The sequence below is a fragment of the Pipistrellus hanaki genome (genome assembly GCF_964339955.1).
Source record: "Pipistrellus hanaki genome assembly, chromosome: 6".
Taxonomy (NCBI): domain Eukaryota; kingdom Metazoa; phylum Chordata; class Mammalia; order Chiroptera; family Vespertilionidae; genus Pipistrellus; species Pipistrellus hanaki.
The window spans coordinates 38,321,944-38,349,656 of NC_140508.1; the positions used below are offsets into that span (position 1 = coordinate 38,321,944).

General features: G+C 46.0%; 1 protein-coding gene and 1 long non-coding RNA gene across 2 annotated transcripts; one reads left to right on the forward strand and one right to left on the reverse strand.

The window, feature by feature from the left end:
* Positions 1-20,487, forward strand: MANBAL (mannosidase beta like). Its single transcript, XM_084888678.1, has 3 exons — positions 1-121; positions 7,706-7,907; positions 19,602-20,487. The coding sequence occupies exons 2-3, from the start codon at positions 7,758-7,760 to the stop codon at positions 19,704-19,706; spliced, it is 255 nt and encodes an 84-aa protein (XP_084744804.1). The 5' UTR covers positions 1-121; positions 7,706-7,757; the 3' UTR covers positions 19,707-20,487.
* LOC311624954 lies at positions 9,233-25,881 on the reverse strand. The gene is made up of 3 exons (XR_014795411.1): positions 25,804-25,881; positions 10,270-10,387; positions 9,233-10,096 (listed from the first exon to the last, which is right to left on the reverse strand). It is a non-coding gene; the product is annotated as an uncharacterized lncRNA (long non-coding RNA).
* Between the last annotated feature and the right edge of the window lie 1,832 nt (positions 25,882-27,713).

A 27,713-nucleotide genomic window follows, 5' to 3' on the forward strand; every position in this document is an offset into this window, starting at 1 on the left:
CAAACCACCAGCCTTAGCAACGCGGGCGGAGCTGAGCCCGCTCGTTGCTCAGGCGCGTCATTTCCGGTAACCGCGGCCGCAGAGAACCACTTCCGGGGGAGAGGCGCGGGCGGCGCGGGAGGTGAGTGCGGCAGTAACGCCTGCGGCCCGGCGGGGCTCGGGCGGGGCGGAGTCGCAGCGTCGGCAGGAGCGCGGGTTCGGGTGGGGCCCGAGGCTCTGCGGTCCCCGCGGCTCTGTTCCGCCGGCTTCAGTCCCTCCGCGCGCGGCCACAGTAACTTCTCAGGGGCCGTTAGGAAGTTACCTGCGGAGGGAAGTTGAGTTCTCGGGAAGCGGAGGCCTCGCCTGGTGCCGTCCCGGCCAGAACTCCGCGTTCCTTGCGGTCGTGATCGGACCTTTCTTCCGACCAGTGGAGCCAGACTCCGGGGTTCGAGGCCTGAGTGCCCCGCGGTGCTGTGTGTGCCCGCGGGCCATCTCTGGCTTCCTCGGCTTGACCTGAGGATGAAATGAGATGCTGCATGCGAAGCAGGTGGTGTAGGTGCACAGTGCGTGTTGGGTGAATTCTTTTCAGAGCAGCTGGGAAGCGATTGTGTGAAACCTCACACTTTCTAAGTGGTACAAATTCTAGTTCGTGAATTACATTTTACAGGACCCTTGGACCCCTGCTTACTGGCTTCCAGTTTGACTGTGCTCTGGAAGGACATTCTGCAAAAGTTTAACCCACTTCGGAGCATTCTTGGGGATTTGTTGTAATGGGATGGGTCTGCTTATACACAGCCCATTGTTATAAGACAGTGACCAACTCATGACACTTATTTTCTATTCCCTAGTCTGTTCCAGTTGACATCTCAAAACAGAATTTTATTATTTTTTTAAAAATGCATGCCTTTAAAAAATATTTTTTAAAATTGATTTCAGAGAGGAAGTGAGGGGGGGAGAGAGAGAGAAACAGTAATGATGAGAGAATCATTGATCGGCTGCCTCCTGCACGTCCCACAATGGGGACAAACCTGGCAAATTCCGGTAACCTGAGCTACAGCACCTGTGGGCTCAGAACAGAATTTTAAAATCGCTTCATTAGAAGCCAAGAATCCCATACCAACATACGCGGAATCTAGGTTTTTCTGTCTTAGAGAAGATTTTATTTCTATTTGCTAAGTCTGGAGAGCTATAAACTTCTCCAGGTTATTTATTTTAAAATGTTGACTTTTTCAATAAACTTATTTTAGAACAATTTTAGATTTACATAATTATTATGAAGATACTACAGTGAGTTCCCATATGCCCCACGCCAAATTCCCCTATTAACATCTTACATTAGTAAAGTACATTTTTCACAATTAATGAACCAGTATTAGTAACTTATTAACTAAAGTCTATGCTTTATTCAGATTTGCTCAATTTCCCCCCCTAATGTCCCATCCAGGATGCCACATTATTTTTAGTGGTCATATCTTATTAGGCTCTTCTTGGCTATGATAGTTTCTCAGACTTTGCTTGTTTTAGATAAACTTGACAGTTTTGATTATTACTAGTCAGATATTTTATAAAATGGCCCTCAATTGGGTTTGTCTGTTGGTTTTCTCTTGATTAGATTGGAGTAATAAGCTATAGGGAGGAAGACCACAGAGATAAAGTGCCATTCTTATCACATCACATCAAGGCCATATATTACCAAATATAAGTTATCACTGTTGAGGGTCATTTGGATGATTTGCTTGAAGTAGTCAGATATTTACATTACGATTCATTAACAGTAGCAAAATTACAGTTATGAAGTAGCAACGAAAATAATTTTATGGTTGGGGGGTCACCACAACATGAGGAACTGTATTAAAGGGTCGCGGCATTACAAAGGTTGAGAACACTGCTCTGTATTGTCATTTATTTAAAGTGCTGGCTAATAAAGTTAAAAAGAAAAAAGTGCTGGTTACAGCTTTAGAAATGGTTCCCACAGCTGTTTGAAAACCATTGGTGAGAGTTCAGGGTCTGGAGGAGTGAGCCAGTTTCAATCCTGACTTGGCCACTTCTCAGCCAAGTAACCCCTGGCCGGGCCATGGAAGCTCTGTAAGCCCCGGTTTCCTCATCCTCCTTGGTAGTGCCTGCCTCCCAGGCTGGTGGTAAGGTGAATGAGGTGAGTGTGTGTGTACTCTGGAGAAGGATGTTTTCCTGTTACAGCTGCTACAGTGGCCAGGGTGTGTTGGGGGGATGGGAGGTGAACAAAGTCTGAGACAGGAAGCCTGAGGGTAATGCTCCTAACTGAGAACTAAAGGATGAGTAGGACTCTTGTGACTTGTGTAATCAGGAAAGGAAACCCAGAAATACTGGCAGGCAGGCTGGTGTTGCTGGTGACTTACCATATTAACGAGCACAAATCTAGAACATTTCCATCTTTGCAGAAAGTTTTTTTGGACAGTACTTCATTAAACCCTGTAAAAGTCTTGTGAAGGAAGTTGATAGGACATGGATTTTCCTTTTAATTTTTAAATTTTGTAATTATTATTTTTAAAATTCTTAATGGAGGATATGCTTATTGAATTTAGAGGGGACGGGAGAGAGCAAAACATAGGTGTGAGAGAGAACTCTTGGTCGCCTTCAGATATGTCTAGGAATTGAACACACAGCCTAGTATGTGCCCTGATCGGAAATCAAACCCCAAACCGTTCAGTATACAGGATGAGGCTCCAACCAACTGAGCCATACTGATCAGGGCAGGATTTTCCTTGTAAATTATATTCATTGTTTCTTTCTTTCTTCTTCTTCTTCTTCTTTTTTTTAATAGATTATCCCCTTTTTTTAAAAAAATATATTTTATTGATTTTGTACAGAGATAGAGAGTTAGAAACATCGATGAGAGAGAGTCATCGACCAGCTGCTTCTTGCACACCCCCTACCGGGGATATGCCCGCAACCAAGGTACATGCGCTTGACCGGAATCGAACCCGGGACCTTTCAGTCCCCAAGCCGACGCTCTATCCCAGCGTTTTTCAACCGCTGTTGCCTGGTGTGCCGTAGGTGCAGACAAGATAAGAATTTTATAATTTTTCACTATTTTGTTTACTTAATATTTCATAATAAAGTAATTATAAAATACTTTCTTTGTGTTTATTTGATTCCTATTCAAGAGAATTACTTTATATATAGTCAATATAGGCACAGAGTTAAATTTTTTAACATTTTCTAATGGTGGTGTGCCTCGTGATTTTTTTCATGAAACAAGTGTGCCTTTGCCCAAAAAAGGTTGAAAAACACTGCTCTATCCATTGAGCCAAACTGGTCTCGGCATATATTCATTGTTTCAATATTATTCCAAAAATTGAAACTAATGACTCCTTCACTTTAACAGCAACTATTTACATTTTCCTGTGGCCTCTTTTGATCTTTAGCCAAAGAAATCACAGTTTCTACGCATTTGCAATCACAGTGTTGATGTAATTGTTTTACTTTTTTCTTCTCTTTTTTTATGATACAGTTTTTTATTTGGGAGGGACATATTTGTATATTTTTATATGCTTTATATCTTTATTGGGTGACACTGGTTAACAAAATATATAGGTTTCAAGTGCACAGTTCCACAACTCATCATCTTAAACTGTATTGTGTGTTCACCATCCCACATCAAGTCCCCTTCCATCATCACCATTTTTGTTTCTTTTTTCAGTTAATGTTATTTTGCAAAGACTTTCCCCTGACTTGCTACACATTTATATTTGTGTTTTTAGTGAAGGGGGGAATATGCCATGGTGTGCCATAATTGGGTTAACTGGCTTTTTATTGTTGGACACTTTCATTGCTTCCTGTTTTTCAGTATTATGAATAGCACTGCCATGAACTTTTTTATACCTGAAGCCTTTTTCTTCTTTTGAATTGTTTCCTTACTATAATTCTAGGAAGTGAGTTATTCAGTCAAAGGATATAATCACTTTTATGACTCTTGTTATATATTGCCTAATTGCCATAAGGAAAAAAAAAACCTAAATGTATGATGGCTTTGAATGGATATTGTTGTTTGGCTCCTGAGAACGGGGTCAAGAGATGGGCCCAAAGTGTAGCTAATGCTGATGGAGTCATGGTTTGTGCCCAGAATTCCTGACTTCTGGTCTCATGTCTTTTATTGTTGTTGTTAATCTTCACTTGAGGATATTTTTTCATTGATTTTTAGAGAAGAGAAACATCGATGTGAGGGAGACACATCAATTGTTTGCCTCTTGCATGTTCCCCTACCAGAGGCAGGGATCAAGCCTGCAATTAGGTACTACATGCCCTTGACCAGAATCGAACCCGGGGCCCATCAGTTCATAGGCCAATGCTCTATCCACTGAGCCAAACCAGCTAGGGCCCATGTTTTTATTGTACTGAAAATACAACAGTGTTGTTGTTGGTAACACTAATAAATCTAAATATCAATAAGCCAAGTAGGCTTGTTACAACCTTAAGGGTAAAGCTTGGGGCTGAACGCATTCTCCCCCCCCCCCAAAAAAAAAGTTTATTTAGAAAGTCACAGAGTTAGAAGTGAGCTGCAGAAGAAATTAGATAGGAAATAAGTTACCGGGGGAAAAGGAAAAAAATAAAATGAGCCCTTGGAGTTAGGAGAAAGAGGCAAATAAAACGAGCATGGGGGAGGATTTGGGGAAAGGGAAGAGAGAGAGTGCATGAGACATTTAAAAAATGTGTTTATAAGGTGCAACTGAAGAATGTGGGGCCTTTCTTACACCTTGTTATTTACATGGCACAGTATGTACAGCCCTGCTGGGGCTGTAGGTTTCCTCCAGTGAAGCTCCTCTCACAAGGCTGCGCTGGAATTCATTTCAGGGCCAGGTTATGAGCCACCCCAAAAAATCTTCCTGGTGTCTTAGCATCGTACCTTATATTTGACCATAAATGGTATTCCTGAGCTTGCGGCCCCACCTGATTCACTACACTTGGATCCAGATGATGTTGGGTCCTTTCCAGAAATAAAATTCTTCCTGGGAGGATGAAGATCTGCCAGCTCTGAGAACTTAGGGGAAAAAAAGGGGGAGGAGGGCTCTGGCTTTGAAGGCGATTCCCAGAGAAGACAAGTGGTGTGAAAAGGCGGCCACCTTGTTGGCACAGCATAGGACAGGTTGAATTTACATTTGAATATACAATATACATTTGTATAAGTCCCAGTCTCCTTAGTTAGAAGGTCATTTTTGTTATGCTTTAGTCACTCCTCTTTCATGTTGGAAAATGTTGCAAAGTAATAAGCTGCGGAGCCAAAGTGGAGAAAGGTCTTAGGACAGTCTTTAGCCATAGCTATACCATAGGAATACAATGCAGGCCATGGTGTAATTGTAAATTTTCTAGTAGTAACATTTAAAAAGTAAAAAGAAACAGATAAAATTATTTTTTGTTGTGATAAAATACACATAACATAAAATTTATTTTAACTGTACAATTCAGTGGCATTCACAATATTGTATAACCATCACCATCCTCTATTTCCAGAACTTTTTCATTATGCCAAACTGAAACTTTGTACCCATCCCATCTAATAAAGAGTAATATGCAAATTAACAATCACAAGCTGTGCCCACCAGCCAATCAGGAGTGAGTATGCAAATTAACCCCAAACCAAGATGGCTGCAGCCATGGAGCAAGCAGGAGACTTGGGTTTCCCCAGCAATGGAGGAAGCCAAGCTTTCCACATACCCTGGTGGGCTCAGGCCTCCACTCCAAGCTACAAAGTTTCAATTATAGAAGGTAAATAAATCCCAACAAAAATGGCGGCAACCATGGAGTAAGCAGGAGGCTTGGCTCTGTTCAAGGCTACAAAGTTTCAATTATAGAAGATAAATAAATCCCAACAAAAATGGCTGCACCCATGGAGTGAGCAAGAGGCTTGATTCCGTTCTAGGCTACAAAATTTCATTTATAGAAGATAAATAAATCCCTGATATCAGGACCTCTGTTTGGGTGGCTTGGGGGGATGAGTGGCCAGCCTGCAAACCACCATAGTCCCTCGCTCAGGCTGTCCCACACCCCAAGGGAACCCCACCCTGATCTGGGACACCCTTCAGGGCAAACCAGCTGGCCCCCACCTGTGTACCATGCCTCTATCCTATCTAATAAAAGAGTAATATGCAAATTGATTGTCTCCAACACAAAAGATGGCTGCCCCTATGTGGTCAAAGATCCTGCCTCCATGTGGACATAAGATGGCTGCCATAAGATGGCCAGCAGGGGAGGGCAGTTGTTAGGGACCAGACCTGCTAGGGAGGACAGTTGGGGGTGATCAAGCCTACAGGGGAGGGCAGTTAGGGGTGACCAGGCCGGCAGAGGAGGGAAGTTGGGGGCGACCAGACCTGCAGAGAGTGACAGGGGGGACCTGGCCTGCAGGGGGGGACAGTTAGGGGCAAACAGGCTGGCAGGGGAGCAGTTAGGCATCAATCAGGCTGGCAGGGGAGTGGTTAGGGGGTGATCAGGCTGGCAGGCAGAAGCGGTTAGGGAGGGGCAAGGAAGGCAGGCAGATGAGCAGTTGGGAGTCAGTAGTCCTGGATTGTGAGAGGGATGTCCGACTGCCCATTTAGGCCGATCCTCGTAGGGAGAGAGAAAGTAGTTTAGTCAGGAAGGTGGCAATAAGACATGCCTGGGAGGTGGCACTTTAGGGCTCAGCCTTGGAGGAAGAGCCTATTGCTCTTAGAGAATTACAGGCAGTTCTTTCAGTTTGACCAGGGTATTAGGAATGGAGGCCCCAGCCGGAAGGAGAGGCTGGAGGTGGGCTGAAGCCAGACCTTCCACCACTGCCCCTGTCATCCAAGTCTCCATCATCTCTTATTTGAGTTACTGGCAATAGCCTCCTCACTGATCTCCATGTCCACTCTGCACCTCACTTCCCCTCATTAGTGTAAGTCAAGTCATGTCACTTCTTTGCTCAAAGTGACTTTACATGTTAAATCAAAAGTGTGAGGGTTCTCCTCTTTGTCCTTACCTCTTTCCTCTCTCCCATCCTGAGCTCCCCTTTCTGGCCCTTTTGGACTCATATCCTTGCCCCAGGGCCTCTCTCTTGCTTTTTTCTCTACCTGGGATATGTGCCCTGAGATGTTCCTATAGTTTACTCACACATGTCATATCTCTGCCACTTTATTCTATGTCATATCTCTGCCACTTTATTCTAATCTCTCCTTCAGAGAGCACTTCCTGTCACTCTATACAAAATAAGTGATACCCTCTTAAGTTTTTTTTTTTTTTTTAAACAGTTTTAAATAGCTGGTGTTTCACATCTGGATATGTTTTTGCCTCTTTCCTGAAATATAGACCCCATGAGAATAGAGATATGTCTGTGTTGCTCGCTCTTAAATGCTTGATGTTCAATAAGAATTTGTTGAATGAATGACTAGATGAATAAATGAACACACAAGAAACATAGCAGGCCTTCAGTAAATGTGTGTTGATTTGAGATTTTTGTTGAAGTGTTTGCATTTACTTACTTATTTTTTCCTAACTTTATAATTGGAAAAAATTCAAACATACCAAAAAGTTGAAAGAATGGTTCAATGATTATCCATATATACTCCACCTAGATTCAATAATTGATTTCACCACAATTGTTTTATATATTCTTGCATATATATATATATATATATGTATGTACATATGTACGTGTGTGTGTGTGTGTGTGTGTGTGTGTGTAATGGGACCGTTTAAAAGTCAGTTGTAGAAAATGACACTTACCCTTTGCCTTTAGAAGTTGGCTCTGGAGTGTGGTGAGTCAGAGGAGACCTCAGATAGCAGGAGCCATGGCCTCCGACCTGGACTTCTCACCTCCTGAGGTGCCTGAGCCCACGTTCCTGGAGAACCTGCTACGGTATGGACTCTTCCTGGGGGCCATCTTCCAGCTCATCTGTGTGCTGGCCATCATCATACCTGTTCCCAAGTCCCACGAGGCGGTGAGTCCTTCCTTCTCTGTGTCCCTCAGCTCCTCAGCCTGGGTAGTAAAAACAGATATCAGCAATGAAGATCAGCAGGGACTATGCTGGGCTTTATTGATAATGTGTCCCCAACTTCCTGCCTGGTGGCATTGAACCATGTGATTAATACTTTATTTGTTCACCTGTGTGTTAAGCAGATTTTTATTTAGTGTTAACACTCTGCTAAAAGATGTGGTGTCTGTCCTCAAGGGCAGAGGTGAAACATACACATCTGAGAAGTAAAGGGTGTTACGAGGGTGTATGGCTGGGTCACTTCTCCTCCCCAAGGGAGAGGGAACTCATGGAAGTACCTGAGGAATAAGGAGGGGCTAGTTCAAGAAACTGAATGCAGGTGATGGCTGTTAGAGCGCAGAGGAGACATGATGGGAGAACTGCAGAAGAGGCAGAGCCCAGAGGGTTTTAAGTAAAAGAATGACATGATCAGATTGGCTTTTTTGTTGCTTTGACTCTTATTCTATAGTTATACACCCTCCTTCCACCACCACCACCGCCCTTACTTTCTCAAGATATTAATATCTTGGTGAAAGCAAGTCATTGTCATCTATGATATCCATATTCAGGATTTGGCTGATTGCGTCTCTGTGGTGTCACTTGCCCTGTTTCTCTGTTTCGCATATTTCCTATCAATAGAAAATTTGATATAGAAGCTTGCTTCAATTCAGATCAGGTTATTGGTGAGAACACCTCATAGCTGGTGCTGTGTACTTCCTGTCCTACGTCATCAACAGGCAGATGGTGTCTGCTTGTTACACATTTAAAGATTCTAGGATTGATCATTGGGTTAAGGTGAAGCTACTGATCCCTCTATTATAAAATCCCATAAGTCTTTAACCTAGATGGTTTTAGCACTCATTAATGATCATTGATTAGATCCATTATTTCTTTCTCCATTTATTTTTGGAGTTTTTCATTGAAGAGGCCTTTTCCTTATTGCCTGTGTGGTTACTCTGAAATGCTGTTCATACTAAAAGGCAGGATTTATGCTCGTTGTCTTTCTCTTTATTAATTTTCAGAGTAGTGAGTTTGGACTTTAGTAATCTCCAATTTTAACTAGTGAAGCTTTGGTTTTCATATATTTTGAACATATACTGTATATTTATATGTTTGTTACGTTTTAATTAATTTTAGGTGTTGTTTTTTTAATGCTCAAATAGTCTGTGAGAGCTCCATTGAATTGTGTGAAATATTGTCTATCAGGAGAATCACCTGGGCCGAGGGAATTGATGACTTGTAGCTGAAGCCAAAGGAGAGGATGAGGCCTCCTAAGGAGAAAATATGGAGGGAGATGAGAAGAGGGGCCTTGAGGAGCTCTAGCACAGAGGGAACAGGCAGGGAGGAGCAGTGTGGGGGCGGGAACCTTGGTAAACACGAACAGGCTCTAGGCCTCTGGGTTGTTCTGTACATCTCTATTTCTTATTCTGGTATTTTGAGAAGGAGGTCATGATTGGAGTTTTTCCACCCCCAATTGTACCACATTCTAAAAAACTAATCCCTGTGTTTTGGGGTTTTGTCCTCAGACATGGCATGCTATTGGGCATTATAAATAATAAACATTTTTACTGTCATTGGCTATGGTGAAGCCAGCTAAGAGTCCCAAAGGAGGAAGGTGATAAATGTTCTTGCTCTGTAGGCAGAGGTGTAAAGTCAGAGGTGTGTGACCTTTTGGGGAGCTGATGATTGTGTCTTCACCCTACGAGGCTAGCCACAGAGGCCTGGATCGGGTTAGCAAACTTTCAGAAAGGGGTGCTCTTTACTGCTCTCTGAGGTTTTCAGTGGTGCAGTGGGTTGAGGTCTTTTGAGGCAGGGAGTTGACAAAGCGTTTATAGTATGCCTCCATTCTCCCTCCCTTGACTTAACCTGCCATTTAGAGCTTAATTTGGGACAACAATCTCATCTTTTAAAATATAAATATAGTACTACATAAGCTTTAATTATCTTTGTAATTTAGCAAGAGTGAGGCTCACATGAGTGAATTGTCTTCATAAGGTTACTGTTTTAGCTTTACCCCCAATATTCCAATGGAACAGTAACAAAAAATACAGTACCATTAATTTAACTTCTTATTGGTGCATCACTAGCAATGGCCCCAGTTATGCCAGCTTTCCTCTGTGTGCCTCCATAATTGCAACTTTCTCTTGCTCAGACTCCTGAAGAAATGGAGAGGGAACACAATATTCTGTGCATAAACAATCTTACAAAAAGAGAGAGAGCGTGCTAGTGGGATTTGGAGTTTGGATGGGGAGGGGAAAAATAGGGGGGGATGACTTGGGGCTAGGCAGCTCTGAGGAAGGAAGGGAGTCTGTTGGAATGGGGACAGTACCTGGAAGTGGAGGGTGGCCGGAGGTGGGAGAGGGCAGGAGTGGAGGTGGGAGGATCCAGAGAACAATCTTGTTCATTTTGCTTTGTTGCTTGGGGCAGAATCAGCTCTCTTGCTTGGCCTATAGAAAGAAACAAGGTTTATTAGTAGCTTTTTGGGTCAGAAGATAATATTTTTGGCTCCAGATGATGGGAAAGCCTTTGCAAAGCAAAAGAATGTCTTTCCTGTTGTTCCAGTAATCTGATTTCTTGCAACTAGTTTATGACTTCAGTACTTCAATACTTAGGAGATTATTTGAAAGCTCTTTTGAGGGTAATCAGGGAAGAAAAAGGAACACATACAAATACTTCCCACACCACCCCCTTCCTTTTCATATTAGGAGCAAGAACCAATTGGTAAAATCAAAACTAAAGGTCCTGGAATCCTAAGCCAAATGAGGACGCCCCCTCCCCCACATTGACACCTCATTAAACTAAGACCCGAGAAAGCAAACATTTGTTTAAGCCTGAGCTGACCCCATAGAAATTTTGATTCAGTTGTTCTCTGAGGCTCTGGCTTAGTATTTTCTTCAAATACCCAGGTGATTCTGTTATGTAGTCATTGGAATAGTTCTTAGACCAGTGGTTCTCAACCTTTTAATGCCATGACCCTTTAATATAGTTCCTCATGTTTTGGTGGCCCCTGACCATAAAATTATTTTCTTTGCTACTTCATAACTGTAATTTTGCTACTGTTAATGAATCGTAATGTAAATATCTGTGTTTTCCGATGGTCTTATGCTCTACAGCAGTGGGTCATAACCTCTAGCAGGGTCACCTAAGACCAAAAATGTCAAAAATGTGACATTTTCATGTTCATGCATATTTTCTGGGAAGATACTCAGGAATTTCAAGAGTAGCTAAAACATTTACATTACAGTGTTAGGTGTAAAATGATAGCAAGACATCCAAGTGAGAATTTGGGAATAGAGACCTGGGAATTATTTTATCAGCATAGCATTATTTCTTAAAACCCTAAGAATGAATTGTTAAGCTTTTCAGGGGAAATGAAAATTCAGGAGAGGCCTGAACTTAAGGCATTGCCTGCACTACTTGAAGTAGCTTCTGTGCAGTGTAGATGTACTGATAAGATGGGGGTGCTGTGCCCAAGCAGTGATGCAGCTGGGCCTCTGGAAGGGGTGGGAACCTGGGACCCCATCACTCACCATCTGCATCTCCTTGCTTCTCCTCTCTGTCTCCTGCCTTTCACTTCTCTTACCTGGGCCCTGCTTCCTCTGTGTGCTGTCGTTGTGGTTAAGAAGAAACATGGCCACTAACAGCTCCCAGAGCTGAGGTCCTTCAGCTGCAACATCTGGAGGCCGCCTTCCTGCTTGGTCCCAACTTCAAAATCCCCAGAGAAGGAACTGTAGCGGCCTAACTTGGGACAGCTATGGCCAGTGTGGGACAGCCATGGTCCTGTGGCGTGACCTTTGGGAGCGGAGGGGAAGGTCATTTCTCAAAGGAGCAGGAGCGCTGTGCAGACAAAGCAGGGGTCTGCATTCCTCTCACTCTCTCAGGAGACGGGGCTGAGCAGTGGGCAGACAAACAGGAGACTGTGGTCTCCCTGAAAACCACCCAGTGGTTCAAGGAGAGCACGTGGAAAACACAGTCCCCACAGGGACTGGGTGATGAAAACAAGTGCGTGATTGAGGAGAAGCTGCTCAGTTTGACGACAATGCTATGTTCAGGCTGCTCCTTAGTTTGGTTTCAGTAGAACAGAGTTCTTAATGGGGAATTCCTGAGTCCCTAGGGGGTCCCTAGAAAGGCTTTAGAAGCCTGAGTTCCCTACAAAAATGTGACATTTTCATGTTCATGCACATTTTCTGGGAAGATAGTCCAAAGCTTTTCTCGGAGTGGAGTGCTATAGTTTAAGAAAGTGGGAGTCCAGATCCAGGAATTTCAAGAGTAGCTAATAAGATAGTGAAGGTAGGGAGCCCTCTCCCCTCTCCTCCTGAAAGCCTGACTCCCAAGCCTCCTTTGGACCAGTTTCTACACACAATATGGATCCACTCCCCCTCAGCCAGCGGGTGTGTCCTTAGTTCAGCGACTCACGCAGCAGGTAGTAATAGTTCATCTGGCAGTTAATCAATCATGATATTCCTAGTAGTTTAAATGCTGACTGTTCTAATATCTTCAGATGTTTAGGTCACATCTCCCCAGCCACCCGGTGCCTTCATTTTCACTCTGATGTCTTTGTGGGTTGCCACAGTCTCTTCTTGTATTAATGGGGACACTTTCTGTTGAAAGTTCAGAAACTCAGCTCCAGCAGTTTCCCCAGAAAATGGTATCGGCTCTTCGAACTGGGAATTTCAAGGCACAGCTGGGTTCAGAGGCTCAATAAGGCTCTGTTGGTCTCTTCATTCCTGGAGGATTTCCTGCAGGTGTTGACTTCATTCTCAGGCCCTTGCCCTGTGTCAGGAAGTTGGCTGCAGCGGCCCCAGTCTGCATCCAATTGCTTGTTATTTACTAGCAAGAGGGGCCATTTCTCTAAGCCCCCGACCAAACTCATGCAAGACCTCTTCTTCACATGCTTGCACCTTCTCCACAGGTCGGAAGAGCAATGGGTACCATTTCTGCCAGGCAACTTGAACTGTCTACTAGTATTCCTAGTCCACAGTGACTGAGAGGCCCCAGAACCAGGGATAGAGAAAGGGAAGGGCCCTAATCAAAAGGTGCTGGGCAGACAGAGACTATCTATGCCCAGCATTGTGGTCCAGTGGAGGGCAGCTCACCAGAATTGCTGACAGGAGTGATGGCTCTCAATGCAATGCCCAGGTAGACTACTGTCAGCCAGAAAACCCTCCAGTGTTGGAGCCCTGGAACCATGTTTGGATGGCACCCTCCTCGGGGCAGTGGCCTAGAAGTTCAGTACCCCGCTGGGAGATTCTGCATGAGGGTGTTGATCTTATACTAGGCCCCTCGAGTGCCAGTATAAGCTGCCCTACTAAATAGTTAACCTGGGCAAGTGTATTCCTATTCTCAATACCTTAGGACAGTGGTTGGCAAACGCATTAGTCAACAGAGCCAAATATCAACAGTACAGCGATTGAAATTTCTTTTGAGAGCCAAAATTTTCAACCTTAAACTATATAGGTAGGTACATTGTTATTAACTTAATTAGGGTACTACTAAGCTGGCCTTTGCTGAAAATGTGGTATTTTGTGGAAGAGCCACACTTAAGAGGCCAAAGAGCCTCATGTGGCTTGCCGACCACTGCCTTAGGAGAAAGGTTGCAGAACCAACTGTGCCATTCTGCCCTGTACTTTTTTTAAGCTTAGGGGGAGTTTGCAGTTGAAATGGGCAGCAGGTATTTTTCCACTTAGTGAGTTGTCTCTGAGAGATTGCTGTGTAGTGGGCAGGGTGAAAGTATAAACATGGTCTTGAGATGTATACCTGCTTGTGGGAGAGACAGTGGGATACATAGGGAACCACAGACCAGCCGGTGGGAAGGGCCTGCGTTGTGCTGACTTGTGTCTGGAATGAATTCCTAAGGCTCTTCTCACTAATCACAGACTTTCCAAGCATGTCCTGGACGCTATGTCTCTGTTTGCCTTGTGGAGCCCACATGGACGGCCTCCCCTGCTCCCTGTTTCAGCTAGTCCTGTTCTCCTCAAGGCCAGAGCTAGTTCCATCTCTGCCAGGTCTTCTCAGTGCCCACCCTGCACAGTGGGGCAGCAGGAGCTTCAGCACTAGTCACACCTGGCCTGGGTGCTGGCCCCCCCTCATCTCCCTGAGCCTGTGTGCTGAGCTGTAAAAGGAGGGCACGGATGCCGGCCCACAGAGTTCTTGAGGATCGACTGAGATAGGTGTGTGGGGTTTTCTGAGCTGAGCACAGTGGCTTTCTTTCCTGGACCATTTTAGAGGAAAGCATGGATTCAGTCTGTGCAGAGTGACATTTGGTCCTGATTTATAGGACCAAATCCACACTGACTGTGTAGCGGAAACAGTAAAATTCTGGGCGCTTTCCCTGCTGGAAGGGATTTGATGCATTGTGGCACAGATTCGATTATTTGAAGCTGATGAATAGCAGCAATTTTCTGGCCTCGTAAGCGGTTGTGGAGCTGCTTCATTATTGATGAGGCCTCTGTCCACAGAGGACTTCTCTGCAGACCCAGGAGCCTCCTGGCAGGAGAGATTTTCTTTTACTCCTGGTAGTGTGATTGTCGAGGAAACTTAAAACTTGCTTCGGAGGAAGGGAAGTGTTCCAGATTTAAAGGTGGGGCTGTAGCTTTTGAAATCTGCCCCCTGCCTGGCTTGTACCAGCAACATGCAGTTGAAGAGAAATTAAGTCAGCCATTCGTTCAGTCATTCTTGCCAGCCAAGGTCTTAGAGCTCCAGCTCTGTGTGGCTAGGGTCCCAGCAGCCGAATCGTGTGCAATAGCTGCCTTGCTTCCTACAGCTTGTATGGAAGGCAGCTGTGCCTCAGTGGACCAGTCTCTGAGCCTTAGTTTCCTCACCTGTAAAATGGAGCTTGCAGTGCCTGGCTGGTCAAGGTGATGGGAGGCTCAGTGAGCTGATGTTTGTGAAGCACCCACACGGTGCACATCACGAAGCATGCGTTATCTTCCTCATTACCCTGTGGTGCCCGGCACAGAACCTGCTTACACTGGGCACAGACAGGTGGGTGATGAATGCGCAGTGCCTGTGCTGACATGGCAGGGAACTGAATACCTGGGAGATGCTAGCTTGATCAGTAAGCCAGAGGGACGCAGTGGGCTGCATGAAGGGGTGTGTCCTGAGACAGGGTTGGGGCTAGAGTGACAGGGCCCCGGAGGGCACGCTCAGGCTCTAGGAATCCTATTGAGGGAGCCGGGGACACTTTTAAAGCAGAAAACAGATGTGGTCTCCTGAAACAACAGTTTTAGATTCTGAAAGCATTGTGGCAGGTGGTGAGGAAAGTCTGTGGGAGGCTGATACAGTGAGGCAGGCAGGAGACTGCGGGGTCTGATCTGGCACAGTCGTGTTTGTCCAAAGGAGGCGGGGAAATGAGAGCCCATTGGAAGGCAGAGTGGACAGGACCTGGGGACAGGTGGGATGTGGGGCACCAGGGAATGATGAGAACTCAGAAATGACTTGGAGCTTTTTAGCTTGGTAACTAGGTGGGTGACAATGCCAGAAATTGAGATGGAAAGGGAGGAGGAGGTCTGGGTGAGGAGACAGATAAGACATTCAGATGACTCGATGACTGTAATTTGTACACACACCTACAGAGGATTGCTTTCATCTGTAGAAAGTAAAGCTTGACTCGAGGAGCACTAACCACTTTCCCAACTCCTGTAGAACTTTAGTCACAAACAGGGGTTCTGGATGACCCTTTGACAGACAGAATCTAGGACCAGTTGTCCATGTCAATTTGTGAAAGTAAATTTCAGTTGACTCAAATTCTCTGTCTCCATAACCCTGAGGTCACTTAGGAAGCTGGAGAGGCTATCCTGTATATAACCATTAAGAGCTTAGGCTCAAATCCTGGCTCTGCTGCTCACCAACTGAGACCTTAGTCAAGTCACATTACCTCTCTGAGTATCTCTTTGTTCATCTATGAAATGGGCTCATTAGGGCACTTTGTGAGGCTAAAATAAGATATGTCCAAACCATGGAACACAGGCATATCTATTCTAATAAAAGGGTAATATGCTAATTAGACTGGGAGACCTTCCCAGATATCCTTCCGAACAAAGCTGTGGTGGTGGGTCCGATGCAGAGATGGTTAGGAGTGATCAGGCCAGGAGGGGAGGGCAGTTGGGAGTGGTCAAGCCAGCGGGGGAGGGCAGTTTGGGGTGAGCAGCCGGCGGCGGGGGGGAAGCAATTGGGGGCGAGCAAGCCAGCAGCCAGAGTGGTTCGGGGCAATCAGACAGGCAAGCAGGTGAGCGGTTAGGAGCCAGCGGTCCCAGATTGGGAGAGGGGTGTCCTGTGGGATTGGGCCTAAACTGGCAGTTGGACATCCTCCGATGGATCCCAGATTGGAGAGGGTGCAGGCCACCCCCCCCCCCCCCCCGCATGAATTTCATGCACTGGGTCACTAGTTGTAAATAATATGAGCAGCTATTGTGGCTGTTGTTGTTATTGATTGCTTCAGGTTATGTATATATATATATTTTTTTTTGAAAATCAGTTTATCTTTTTTTTTTTTTTTAATATATTTTATTGATTTTTTACAGAGAGGAAAGGAGAGAGATAGAGAGCTAGAAATGTCGATGAGAGAGAAACATCGACCAGCTGCCTCTTGCACACCCCCTACTGGGGATGTGCCCGCAACCAATGTACATGCCCTTGACTGGAATCGAACCTGGGACCTTTCAGTCCGCAGACCGACGCTCTACCACTGAGCCAAACCGGTTTCGGCAGGTTATGTATATTGGGTTTAAAATCTGCTTGTGTCCTTTGTGCCATGGAAAAAGTGACGCCTAGTCTTAGGTTATGGGAGATATTGTCTGTTCTTTCATTTCACTCATTCATTCATTCAGCAACAATTGAAGTTGTCCTAAGGAGCTCACAAGCTACTAGAGGAGATCAGCATGAGAACATGTAACTATGATAAGATAATAGTGGCATTAAAAGGTTCCTGAGGCCCTGCAGGGTAGGGTGGAGGAGGGCTGTACTTGGCTACAAGTAGAGGAGTATTAGAAGAAGGAAGATTAGCCTGTGAGTAGGAGTGTGTTCTCCGTACTGAACCAAACCATGGGGAGGGCTTTACTGGGAGGCCAAGGAAAGAAGGTGCTCCTCTTGTTAGGGGCGACCAGTTGGGAATCTGGGGCCTGACTCAGTTTGTGGGGAGGGGAGGTGGTGGAGGAGAGCACGGTTGAAGCTGGAGAGGTGGTCTCCTTAGATACCATCCCAGGTGTGGGACATAAGACTGTGGGTGATGGAAAGCCATGGAAGGTTCAAGGTGGGGGCATTTAAAAAAAAAGCCTTTGGCAGGTACACAGGAATGGCATAGAGAGCAGGGAGGTTGGTTAGCAGAGGGGGAACTGAAGTAGGGACTCTGATGCTAAAGAGGGGCTGAGTCAAGAGGTAGGGAAGGGTGAATCAAAGGACTTGGTGACTAACCAGACGGTGTGGAGGAGGGAGAGGGTGGTTCCTTGGGACTCTGGTTGGTCTGCCTACAGGTTGGGGAGGGGGAGGGAAGGCCCTGGCCTGCTGGAGAAGGGTCCATGCTTGGTCTAGGACATCTGAGGTGGGGGTATTTGGGAGACTCCAGTCTTAGTCATCTGACAGGCAGCTGGATCAGGGGAGAGGTCTGAGAGAGGCACCTGAGAGAGGGTCTGTGGATGAAGGAATCTTCATCTGGATTTCATCTTCTCTGTGGATTCTGGAACCGGAGGAGGCACTGAAGCTGAGTGGGGCTCCACCTGGAGATCCTGGGAGGCCTCAGCAGGTGCCCCATGCACAAATCATTGGTCTAATCAGGGTCTGTTTGCCCAGGGCACTCAGGGACCTACTGCTTTCCAGGGACTGACCAGTACTGCTCCCAAGGTCTCCCAGGGCATTGTGCCCTGTGAGGTTTGCCTTAAACAGTAGCCTTCCCGCTGAGCTCTGCAGCCTGCAGCCTGTGCACTTGAGACACTGGCTCCTCTGAAGTTTGGTTTTGTTTGCTTTTATAATGGGACTTTTTTTTTTTTCTTTTCAAGTTACATAAACAGTGTCAGCACAGAGGGACAAGCTGTGGAAGTCCAGAGTTGTCATCAGAGACTTGGCCAGAGGAGAGACCAGCCTGCTTATTATCTTGAGAAGGTCACTTGTAGGTTCCTGGGGCTGAGGCTGGGCCTTTACCTCTGACGCTCAGCTGGCAGGGTGGAGAGGAGACAATATTGGCTGATAAGAGGGAGCTGACGGACCTCTGGACTGACCCTTCTGCCAGGGACTGCCCCTCCCCGGCCGAGGTCCTGTAGGGTGAGACTTAGACCAGAGGCCAGTGGGTGAGCTGGAGGGATAGAACTTAAAGCAAGCTGAAGCTGGGAGCTGTCCAATTAAACAGGGGAAAATATTTTTCTCTTCCAGAAAAAGTGTGTTCTCTCCTAATATTCTTAGTCTTTTTTTGTTTTCAAGTTATTTAATAAAAGAACACGGGCACTGAGAAACGTGTTCTTTCTGTAGTCTTGGGGGCACCAGGGTCGTGGGGGCTGTGGGCACATGAGTAAAGGGGCAGCTGCAGCTCAGCCCATTTCTTCCACAAGGGGATTCAGGGCTAGTGTCACCGGATGTTTAAAGTTTTCAAAAAAGCTATGGATCTGGATTGAATGGGAAATCTCCCAATTGGCTTAAATTCTTAAAAATAAACTCTGTAGGCCAAGTGGAGTTCGCCTGTGGGCCAGATGAGCTGGGAGCTGTGGCTAGTGCTCTCGGAGCTGGTGGAACGTGCTGACGTCTTGCTTGGCTGTGGCACTGTGATTGATCACCCAGGGGAGGAAGGGACACTCGACAGGACTGAGTCCTCGCCAGATACTTCTGACATGAGCCTGGGTGGCTGGAGAGGCTGAGGCCCTTCCTCAAAGCCTGCTTTTATATCAGCACAACAAAGGCCAGGGTTGGATCGGCAGTTTGAACCTCTTTTAGCTGCAGAACCTTTGGTTAAACCAAGTCTTATTGGGAAGAAATCACAGTGTATACGACAGATAACAGCAGAGCTCCTCCAGGCGTCAGAGAGTCTGGAGTTCTGCCCTGAAGCTGCCTTCTGCCCACCCCATGGGGTACCTCTGCCAGGTTCCACAGAGCAGTGCAGTGACTGACTACCTGCTAGCACGCCACCCCTGTGGCCCTGGCATTCTGTGGGTTGAATGGTAGGAGGGGAACAGCAGGGCCAGAAGGGGAGAGCAGGCCATAGTGGCGTTGCCCCACAGCTGACTCTTCACCCAAACTCTGCCCAGACTCTGCCCAGGGTGACCAGCCAGCCACTAGGTGCAGCTACATTTTATGCCGTATTGCCTACTTATATTAGTCCTCCAAGCTGTGCATCGCTACTTCCATTTCATTGGTGGGTAAACCAAGGCACAGGAAAGGGAAGCGGATTGCCCACAAGGTCACTTGGCTGGAACTTGAAGGAACCTACATTTTACCCAGGCCTATGAGACTCCAAAGACTGAGTCCTGCCCTCAGGGCCTCCCCCTCTCTTTACTAAGAACTGCCCAGCTCCCAGGGACTAACCTGCACACATATCCGTCCTGGGTCCCAGCCATCTTGGTTTCCATCCTTGTGTTTCTGTGGCATGCTTCTGTCTGCAAAGTCTCTTCAGACATGATCTCATTTTGCTGATGTCAGGCTTGATTAATCTAAGCAGGACTCTGTTTTATCGCCATGCAGGACACAGAGCCGTCTGAGCCCAGAAGCGGGGAAGTGAGGAAGCCCAAGGCTGCTGCTCCTTCCACAAACAAGAGGCCCAAGAAGGAGGCCAAGAAGAAGCGTTAGAAGATGAGCTGTGGAGCGGGTGGGAGGGGTGAGACCTCTGGGGACTCAGTGTCCTGTTCCCGCACTCCGCCCAGGCTCAGATCTGGACCATCATGACAGTCCCAGGTCCCAGCTGGGCAGACCACCACTTCCTCTTCCTCCTGCTTCCTTGGTGGTTTAGAGTCAAGAAGACTGAAATACCCTGTGAGCAGACTGTCTGAGAAGTCTGTTCACAGCTCCGGTCAGATTATATTTTCTACTTAATCATGGATCTGGCCTTTAGTTACCCACCTTGTGGATTTACACTACGTTTCAGAGCCATTATCTAATGCTGACACGCACTGCCCTCTCCCATCATTTGTGCACCGCAGACCTGCTAATCAGTCAGTCACCTTTGTCTCCTCCGCTTGTGAGGTGGAGCCAGGCCTCACCTGCTTTGTTTAGGTCAAGACACCATGGCTATGGTCAGAGTGCTATGGCCAGGTCTGAAAACTGCCGGGTGTGAGAGCCAGCAGAAAACCCGAGTCAGGGCAATGCCTGGTGCTCTTCTCGCAGATGGAAGAGGTTTGGGTGAATGAGTGTGTGTTTCTTGGGCCCAACTTTCTGAGTCTCTGAAATGGGGGCTTGTCACTCTTGGACCAAAGTCTTTTCATCCATCATAACACATTCAAGGTGAGCCTTTTGGCTTCTACCTCTACAATATCCCATGTCTCTTCCCTAGCCCCCCAATTCTTTCATTCCCTGACCAATGTGGGAAAGTCTTTGGGGAAGTGAATGTGAATAAACTGGCCTGCATGCTGAACCTCCTGTGTGCTGTCTGTTGCTGAGGGAAAGGGGGAGCCTGGTCCCTGCCTTAGGGGTGAAGGAGGGGCTCACCTTGGAGAGGAGGGACATTGTGGCTGAGGGTGGCCACGGGTGAGGGCAGCTCTGCAGTCATCCCAGGAAAACTTCTCAGGAAGGGTTAGCCAGCTGCTTTGTGTGGTCTTTAGTCATTGGAAACACTTGTGAATGTCCGTGTATGTGTTAGAGTTTCCACTGGGCCCGGGTCCCACTCATTCCCAGTCCCCGTTGCCTGAGGAAGGAGCTGTGAGAGTGACTTGAGAAAAACCAAGTCAAAGGCCTCACGTGGCATGGGGTGGGTCACACAGGTCCAGCCGTGTACCTGAGTCAGCTGCCAAGGAAAAGCCTCGACTTAAGTCCGATTCACCCAGCTGGTTTACAGTTTGCCAAACACTTTCCCAAATGTCATGGCTGATGAGGGGGAGCTTAAAGAGTGAGCAGGTGTCATCTCCATTTCAGAGAGGGGAAACTGAAACCCTGACTTCCTGAGAGTGCCAGAACTCAGACTTGGGCCCAAGTCCATGGCCCTTTCCCCAGGATTTAACAAATAATGAGTGTTAATAGGTTTGGTGCCGTGAGGGTCCCTGCACTGCCCCAGTGGGCCTGGCAAGAATTTAAGGTCCATCTCCCTTAAATTGTCTCCCAGAGAGGCTGTTTGCCAGAGAACAGACCCAGGAAAGCAAGGGTGGTCATCTTCTATTCCACCCTCCCCATTCCATACTTACAATTTCTAACGTTCAGTGCTCTTGGTTTCTGAGACCACACCCTCCCCTGGTTTTCCTCCAATGTCACTGAGTTCTCCTCAGAGGGGCCCGTGTTATCTCTGCATGCACTCCCTGGCGATCTCATCCAGGCTCCTGGCTTTAAATACTACCGTGTCTCCCAAAGAAATCCCTCCAGACCTCTCTTCCAAACTCCAGACGCATATATCTGACTTCCCACTCAGTTGCATACTCACATGCATCTCAAAGCAAATCCCAGATCTCTCACCAGCCGTCCCAAGTCCTATCTTTTTGTGGTCTTCCTCATCTTAAAGATCGGACTTAATTCTTCCAGTTGCTCAGGCCAAATACCTTGGAGTCATCCTTGACTCCCCTCATTCTGTGACACTCCACTTCTGACCCTTAAGTGGTTCCTTATTACTTGACCTTCACAATCTAGAATGAGACCTTATGTCACCACTTTCCTCTACTACCATGGTCCAGCCATCATCTTGCCCAGATAATGCAGCAACCATGACAGATTGTGCTCAACATAGCAGCCAGAGGGATGCTGTTAAAGCCCGTAAGTTCGCGTCCCTCATGCTCCCATTTCAAGTAAAGGCTGAAGTCCTGCGAGTGCCACTCCACTTCCTTCACCTTCCTGACCTTGTGAGACCACTCCTCCCTCGCCCACTCTACTGCATCCTCACTGGCCACCGTCTTCTTCAAATATGCCAGGCAACTGCTGCCTTAGGGCCTTTGAACTTGCTGTTCCCACTTTCTCTAGATTCTATGCCCCAAGTGGTAGAATAATGGCCCCCAAAGATGTCCACATCCTAGTCCTGAGGAACAGTGACTACCACCTTACATGGTAAAAAGGACTTTGCAGGTATAATTAAATTAAGGATCTTGAGATGGGGAGATTATTCTGGATTATCCAGGTGGGCCCAATAAGATGACAAGGGTCCTTATACGGAAAAGAGGAAGGCAGGAAAGTCAAAGAGAAGGAGATGGGGTGATGGGAGCATACGTTGGAGTAATGTGGGGCCATGAGCCAAGGAATGTGGCCGGCTTCTAGAAGCTGGAAGAGACAAGGCATGGACCTTCCCTAGAGCTCCCAGAAGGAAAACAGCTCTGCCAACGCCTCGATTTTAGCCCAGCAAGACCCATTCTGGGCTCCTGACCTTAATGACTGTAAATCACTACATTTGGGTTGTGTACTTGTTACAGCAGCTACAGGAAATGAATATACCTTACTTCCCTCAGATCATTATTCAGGGAAGGCTTCTCAAACCCAATTTAAAATTGTAACCTTTCCCCAAAACTTCCTGTCCCTATCCCTTATTCATTTTTTCTTCTGAGCATATACCATCATCCAATATACTATGTATTTTACTTGCTTGGTGTGTTTTTTTGTATCTCAATTGGAATGTAAGCTCTTTATTTTTCTTGCTTATATTAATAGATGAGTCCCCATAGCCTAGAAGAGGGCCTGGCACATACCGTGTTTCCCCGAAAATAAGACCTAGCGCATGGAAAGATAAGACATCCCCTGAAAATAAGACCTAGCGCAACTTTGGGAGAAAAAAATTAATATAAGACACTGTCTTATTTTCGGGGAAACAGGGTAGTAGATGCTCAAGAAATATTTGCAGCGTGGATGATATTAGGAGAAGGTGGCTTGCCCCAGCAATATAGCTTATTGAATAAGCATTACATGTGCCCAGACACTGTGTACATGATTCCATCACAGCAACCCCATGAGGATGGTAACATGATCATCCCCATTTTACACTTGACGCATGGAGGTACCTGGAAATGAACTCAGGCAGCCTGACCGGGGGCCCCACTCTCTGAGTCATCCTGCTGCCTCTTCCCTTTCACCCTGGAATTCTCAAGGAGGGCTCTTGGGGAAGTGGGGGGGGGGGGGGGGAGATTAGGCCCAGGTTCTGGAGCCATCATTACCCAAAGGACTAAATCACCACTTTCACTAATAGTAAAATTACTCTAGAGTGGAGTTAAAAAATCTTATTGAAGTAAATAAACATAAAATGAACTATTTAAAGTGTACAACTTAGTGGCATTTATTATATTCACAATGTTAGGTAACCACCACCCCATCTAGTTCCAAATTAACTTTGTCATCCCTAAAGAAAGGCCCATTAAGCAGTTTTCCCCATTCTCCTCTCTCCTGAACCTCTGGCAACCATCAATTTACTATCTATGGATAGGTATTGATTTACCCATTCTAGATATTTTGAATAAATGGAATCACACACAATATGTGACCTTTTGTGTCTGGCTCCTTTCACTTAGCATGATGTTTCTGAGGTTCATGTATCATGTCAGCACTTTGTTCCTTTTTATGGCCAAATAATATTCCTCTGTCTTTGTTTCTGTGTGTGTGTGTGTGTGTGTGTGTGTGTGTAAGGCAGCTTGGTGAATGTGATATTTTGGAGCAGTCACATTTTGAATCTGATTCTATGGAGATGTAGCTATGTGGTGTTAGGCAAAGGAATTTACATCTCTGATTTTCTTTTTTTTCTTTTTTTTTTTAAAGTATATTTTATTGATTTTTCACAGAGAGGAAGGGAGAGCGACAGATAGCCAGAAACATCGATGAAAGAGAATCATCGACCAGCTGCCTCCTGCACACCCCCTACTGGAGATGTGCCTGCAACCAATGTACATGCCCTTGACCGGAATCGAACCTGGGACCTTTCAGACCGCAGACCGATGCTCTATCCACTGAGCCAAATCGGTTTCGGCCACATCTCTGATTTTCAAAGTTCACTAAATGGAGATCATAACAACCTTGCAGGGTTATTGAAAAATTAGACACATTGTGGTATATATGGTGCCTACCGCATAGTAGTAGTCTAAGATGGGAGCAATGAAAACGATTATTCAATCCAGACAAAATTATTGTCATTAAAACATGATCTTGGCTTCCTCCGAAGATGCGCACATCCTTGCCCCCACAGTCCTGGGAAACCAAAGTGAAGGGGAAGGTTCCCAGGTTGAACTCATGCTTTTGTAGCTGGAGCTCTTTCGATTTCTGGTGGAAATCAAAAGAGTTCCAACTTCAGTTTTCAGTTTTCCCTTCAATTTTCCCTTCCTCGTTTATTCAACAGTCCTTCAAATCATGGAGGCTGAAAGCTACATGGTAGCAAAGGGGAGAGGAACTACCTTTAAAAAAATTCTAAATAAACTCACGAAAGGAGTTCATTAGTCATCAGGGAAATGCAAATGAAAACCACAATGTGATACCAGAATGACGAAAATAAAAAAGACTGACCACAGCAAATGTTGCAGAGTCTGTGGAGTGATTGGAACTCTCAAAGATTGCCGGTGGAAGTGTGAAAGGAACCACGTTGGCAGACCATTTGGGAGTTTCTTTACAAAGTTCAGCATACATCTACCCTTATGATCCAGCTTTCCACTCCTAGGTATTTACTCAAGTGAAATGAAAATACTTATCCATGGAAGTCTTGTACTAAATTCTAGCTAGAATGTTCATAGCAATTCTCATCATAATAGGCAAAAACTGAAAATAGCTCAAATGCTGATCAACAGAATGGAAACACTGCATTGTGTTTATGCAGTGAAATGCTACAGACCAAAAGCAATGATCTACTCATACACCCAATAACACGAATGAACCTCAAAGCTATTGTTTAAGGGGAAAAGGCCAAACATACCCACAAACACAAATACAATGCACACCGCCTGGTCCTATTCATAGAGAATTCTAAAATATCGATAGACAAGACTAACCTCAGGTGATAGAAATAAGATCAGGAGTTGTTCCTGGGAGGACCGACCAGGAAGCAGCATGAGAAAACGTTCTGAGGTAATTGCAGTGTTCTCTTATCTTGATATGCAGTCATCAAAATGGAATGTTTTAAGACCTGAGTGTTTCATTATGTGTAAATTACACCTGAACAAAAAATATTCCTGTGGGCCAGGTATTACGCTATGCGCTTGGTACACATTATGTGATTTTAAGTTGTCAGCAAATCCCATGAGATAAATATTATGGCCTCTGCTTTAGAGATGAGAAAACTCAGAAAGGTTCATTAACTTACCTCAGGACACACAGCTAGAAAATTAGATTAGAACCCAGGTGGTATGACCCCAAAGCCCATTCCTCAAGGGCCCCTTCTTCCTCAACACATTCTCTTCCCTGGGATTTTACAGATGGGGAAACTGAGTCCCACTGAGGGCCGGAAACATGCTCAATACCATTTAGCTCTTTGGAATCAGAATCAAACTAGAACCCAGATCTCTCGAGCTTTCTTATTATATCACATTCTCACCTGGGCAAAGAGATCAAGCTCACTCCTACTTCTGCCCATATTGGGTTTGGGAACTAAAAATACAATTTTTAAAGAGTTGAGTACAAATTCATGTGCAGGAGACGTAACTTGAGGTGCAGATATCCTGTACCTTCAAAATGAGAGCTTTCCCCCGTTCTTTGTACTGCTACAGTCATTCTGGGTTGGTTTTCTGTGGATTATGGAAGTTTATCAGTCATTCTCCCTGTCATTCTACCCACAAGACCCCACCAGACTCACCTGTTAACCTCTGTCCATGCCTGCGTGGGTAGCCAGATGTCCAAACCCTCCAACATTCAGCAGCTTCCCTCTGCTTAATTTAAAAGGAGCCATCAGTTGGAATTCTGGCATGAATTAACATAAAAAACAGCCAATCTAATTTGGTCTTAACTCACATTGAGTCAACATTTAACAGTGGTTGCCAGGTTCAGCCCATCATGTTTTAAAAAACACTGCTGTCTTTGGTGGTCTTAGAGGGTACCACCTTGTGTTTTGGGAAAAGTTGGCTCAAACCATGATCTTTTCCCCACCCGCAAAGCTTGCTCTCTGGAAGGAAAAAGATGTATGTCCCAGCCCCCTCAGCCTCTGTCCTCTAAAGGGAAACTTCATCTTGAAATTGCTTTGTCTCCTTTTTTAAAAGTTGCAGAATGTATTTCATGTTCTGCCTTTTCTCTGGAACTGGCAAATAGTGCTGTGAATGAATCACCCTGTTTCTGGGAATGTTTTGCTCCGAGAGTTCAAGGGTGGGGGTGGGTACAACAAGATGATAAACAGCCTCTTGAGGGATCTCTCCTCCCCCCACCATGGGGCCTGTGGCCTGTGGCCTGTGAGTTCATAGAAAGGCACCGGGGCTGAGCTTTCTGAGACTGCTGGGTCTAACCTGGTTTTGCAGATAAGGACACCTAGGCCTCAGCATTTATGGGAGGGGAGCTACGAGGCGGAGTCGGGGCCATGTATGTGAGCGAGATTCATCCCCACTGACCGTGGACCCGTGGATTGTGCCTTCATTGCTCCGAGCTTCAAGTTCCTCCTCTGGAAAACGAGGGCGGGAAAAATGATGTCCCTGTGGTTGTTAATCACTCAGGGGCTCTGTGCATCTCTACGGCTGCCTGGTAGAAGTGCCGAATCTGAGATGTGGTACCTTGCCTCCCGAGCCAGAGAAGCATCAAGGCCTGTGGCCTTCACAAGGCATCAAACAACTCATTATTTATTTATTTATTATTATTGATTTTTTTACAGAGAGGAAGAGAGAGGGATAGAGAGTTAGAAACATCGATGAGAGAGAAACATCGATCAGCTGCCTCCTGCACACTCCCTACTGGGGATGTGCCCGCAACCAAGGTACCTGCTCTTAACCGGAATCGAACCTGGAACCCTTCAGTCCACAGGCCGATGCTCTATCCACTGAGCCAAACCGGTTTCGGCCAAGCAGCTCATTTAAGTTGAGGTTTAACAAACACACCGAAGTCCTGCTCTGTCTAGACCCTGACCTGGGCACTGGGGACACCAAAATGGATCAGAATGGCCTCTTCCTTCAATCTGTGGGGCCAGGTAGACACACAGGCGATTACAAGAGATGTGGCAAGCCTGGTCATTCTTTGCCTGAGGGTCTTTGGGAAAGCGGAGAGCGCCCTAACCACACTGCCTGGAGTCAGCGATAGATGTTCCGTGGTCCAATCCCCTGGACACTTGGTTATCCCTGTTTTCTCTCCTGTGGCTCCCTCACTGCATCAGGCTGACCTAGGATAACCCCCTTTTGGGGAGCTCAGAACCCCTTTGGAGGCTGTAGCTCTTTATTTATTTGTTTGTTTGTTTGTTTGTTTGTTTTTAAAAATATATTTTTTATTGTTTTTTTGCAAAGAGGAAGGGAGAGGGACAGAGAACTAGAAAAAATCGATGAGGGAGAAACATCGACCAGCTGCCTCCTGCACACCCCCTACTGGGGATGTGCCGGCAACCAATGTACATGCCCTTGACCAGGATCGAACCTGGGACCTTTCAGTCCGCAGACTGATGCTCTATCCACTGAGCCAAACTGGCTTTGGCCCTGTAGCTCTTTAGATGTAGGGCTCCTTGGGGCTCTACATGACTTTCTTCTCATCCTATACACAATATCTTACTGTGAGCCTCAATGAAATTTCTGAGCAGTG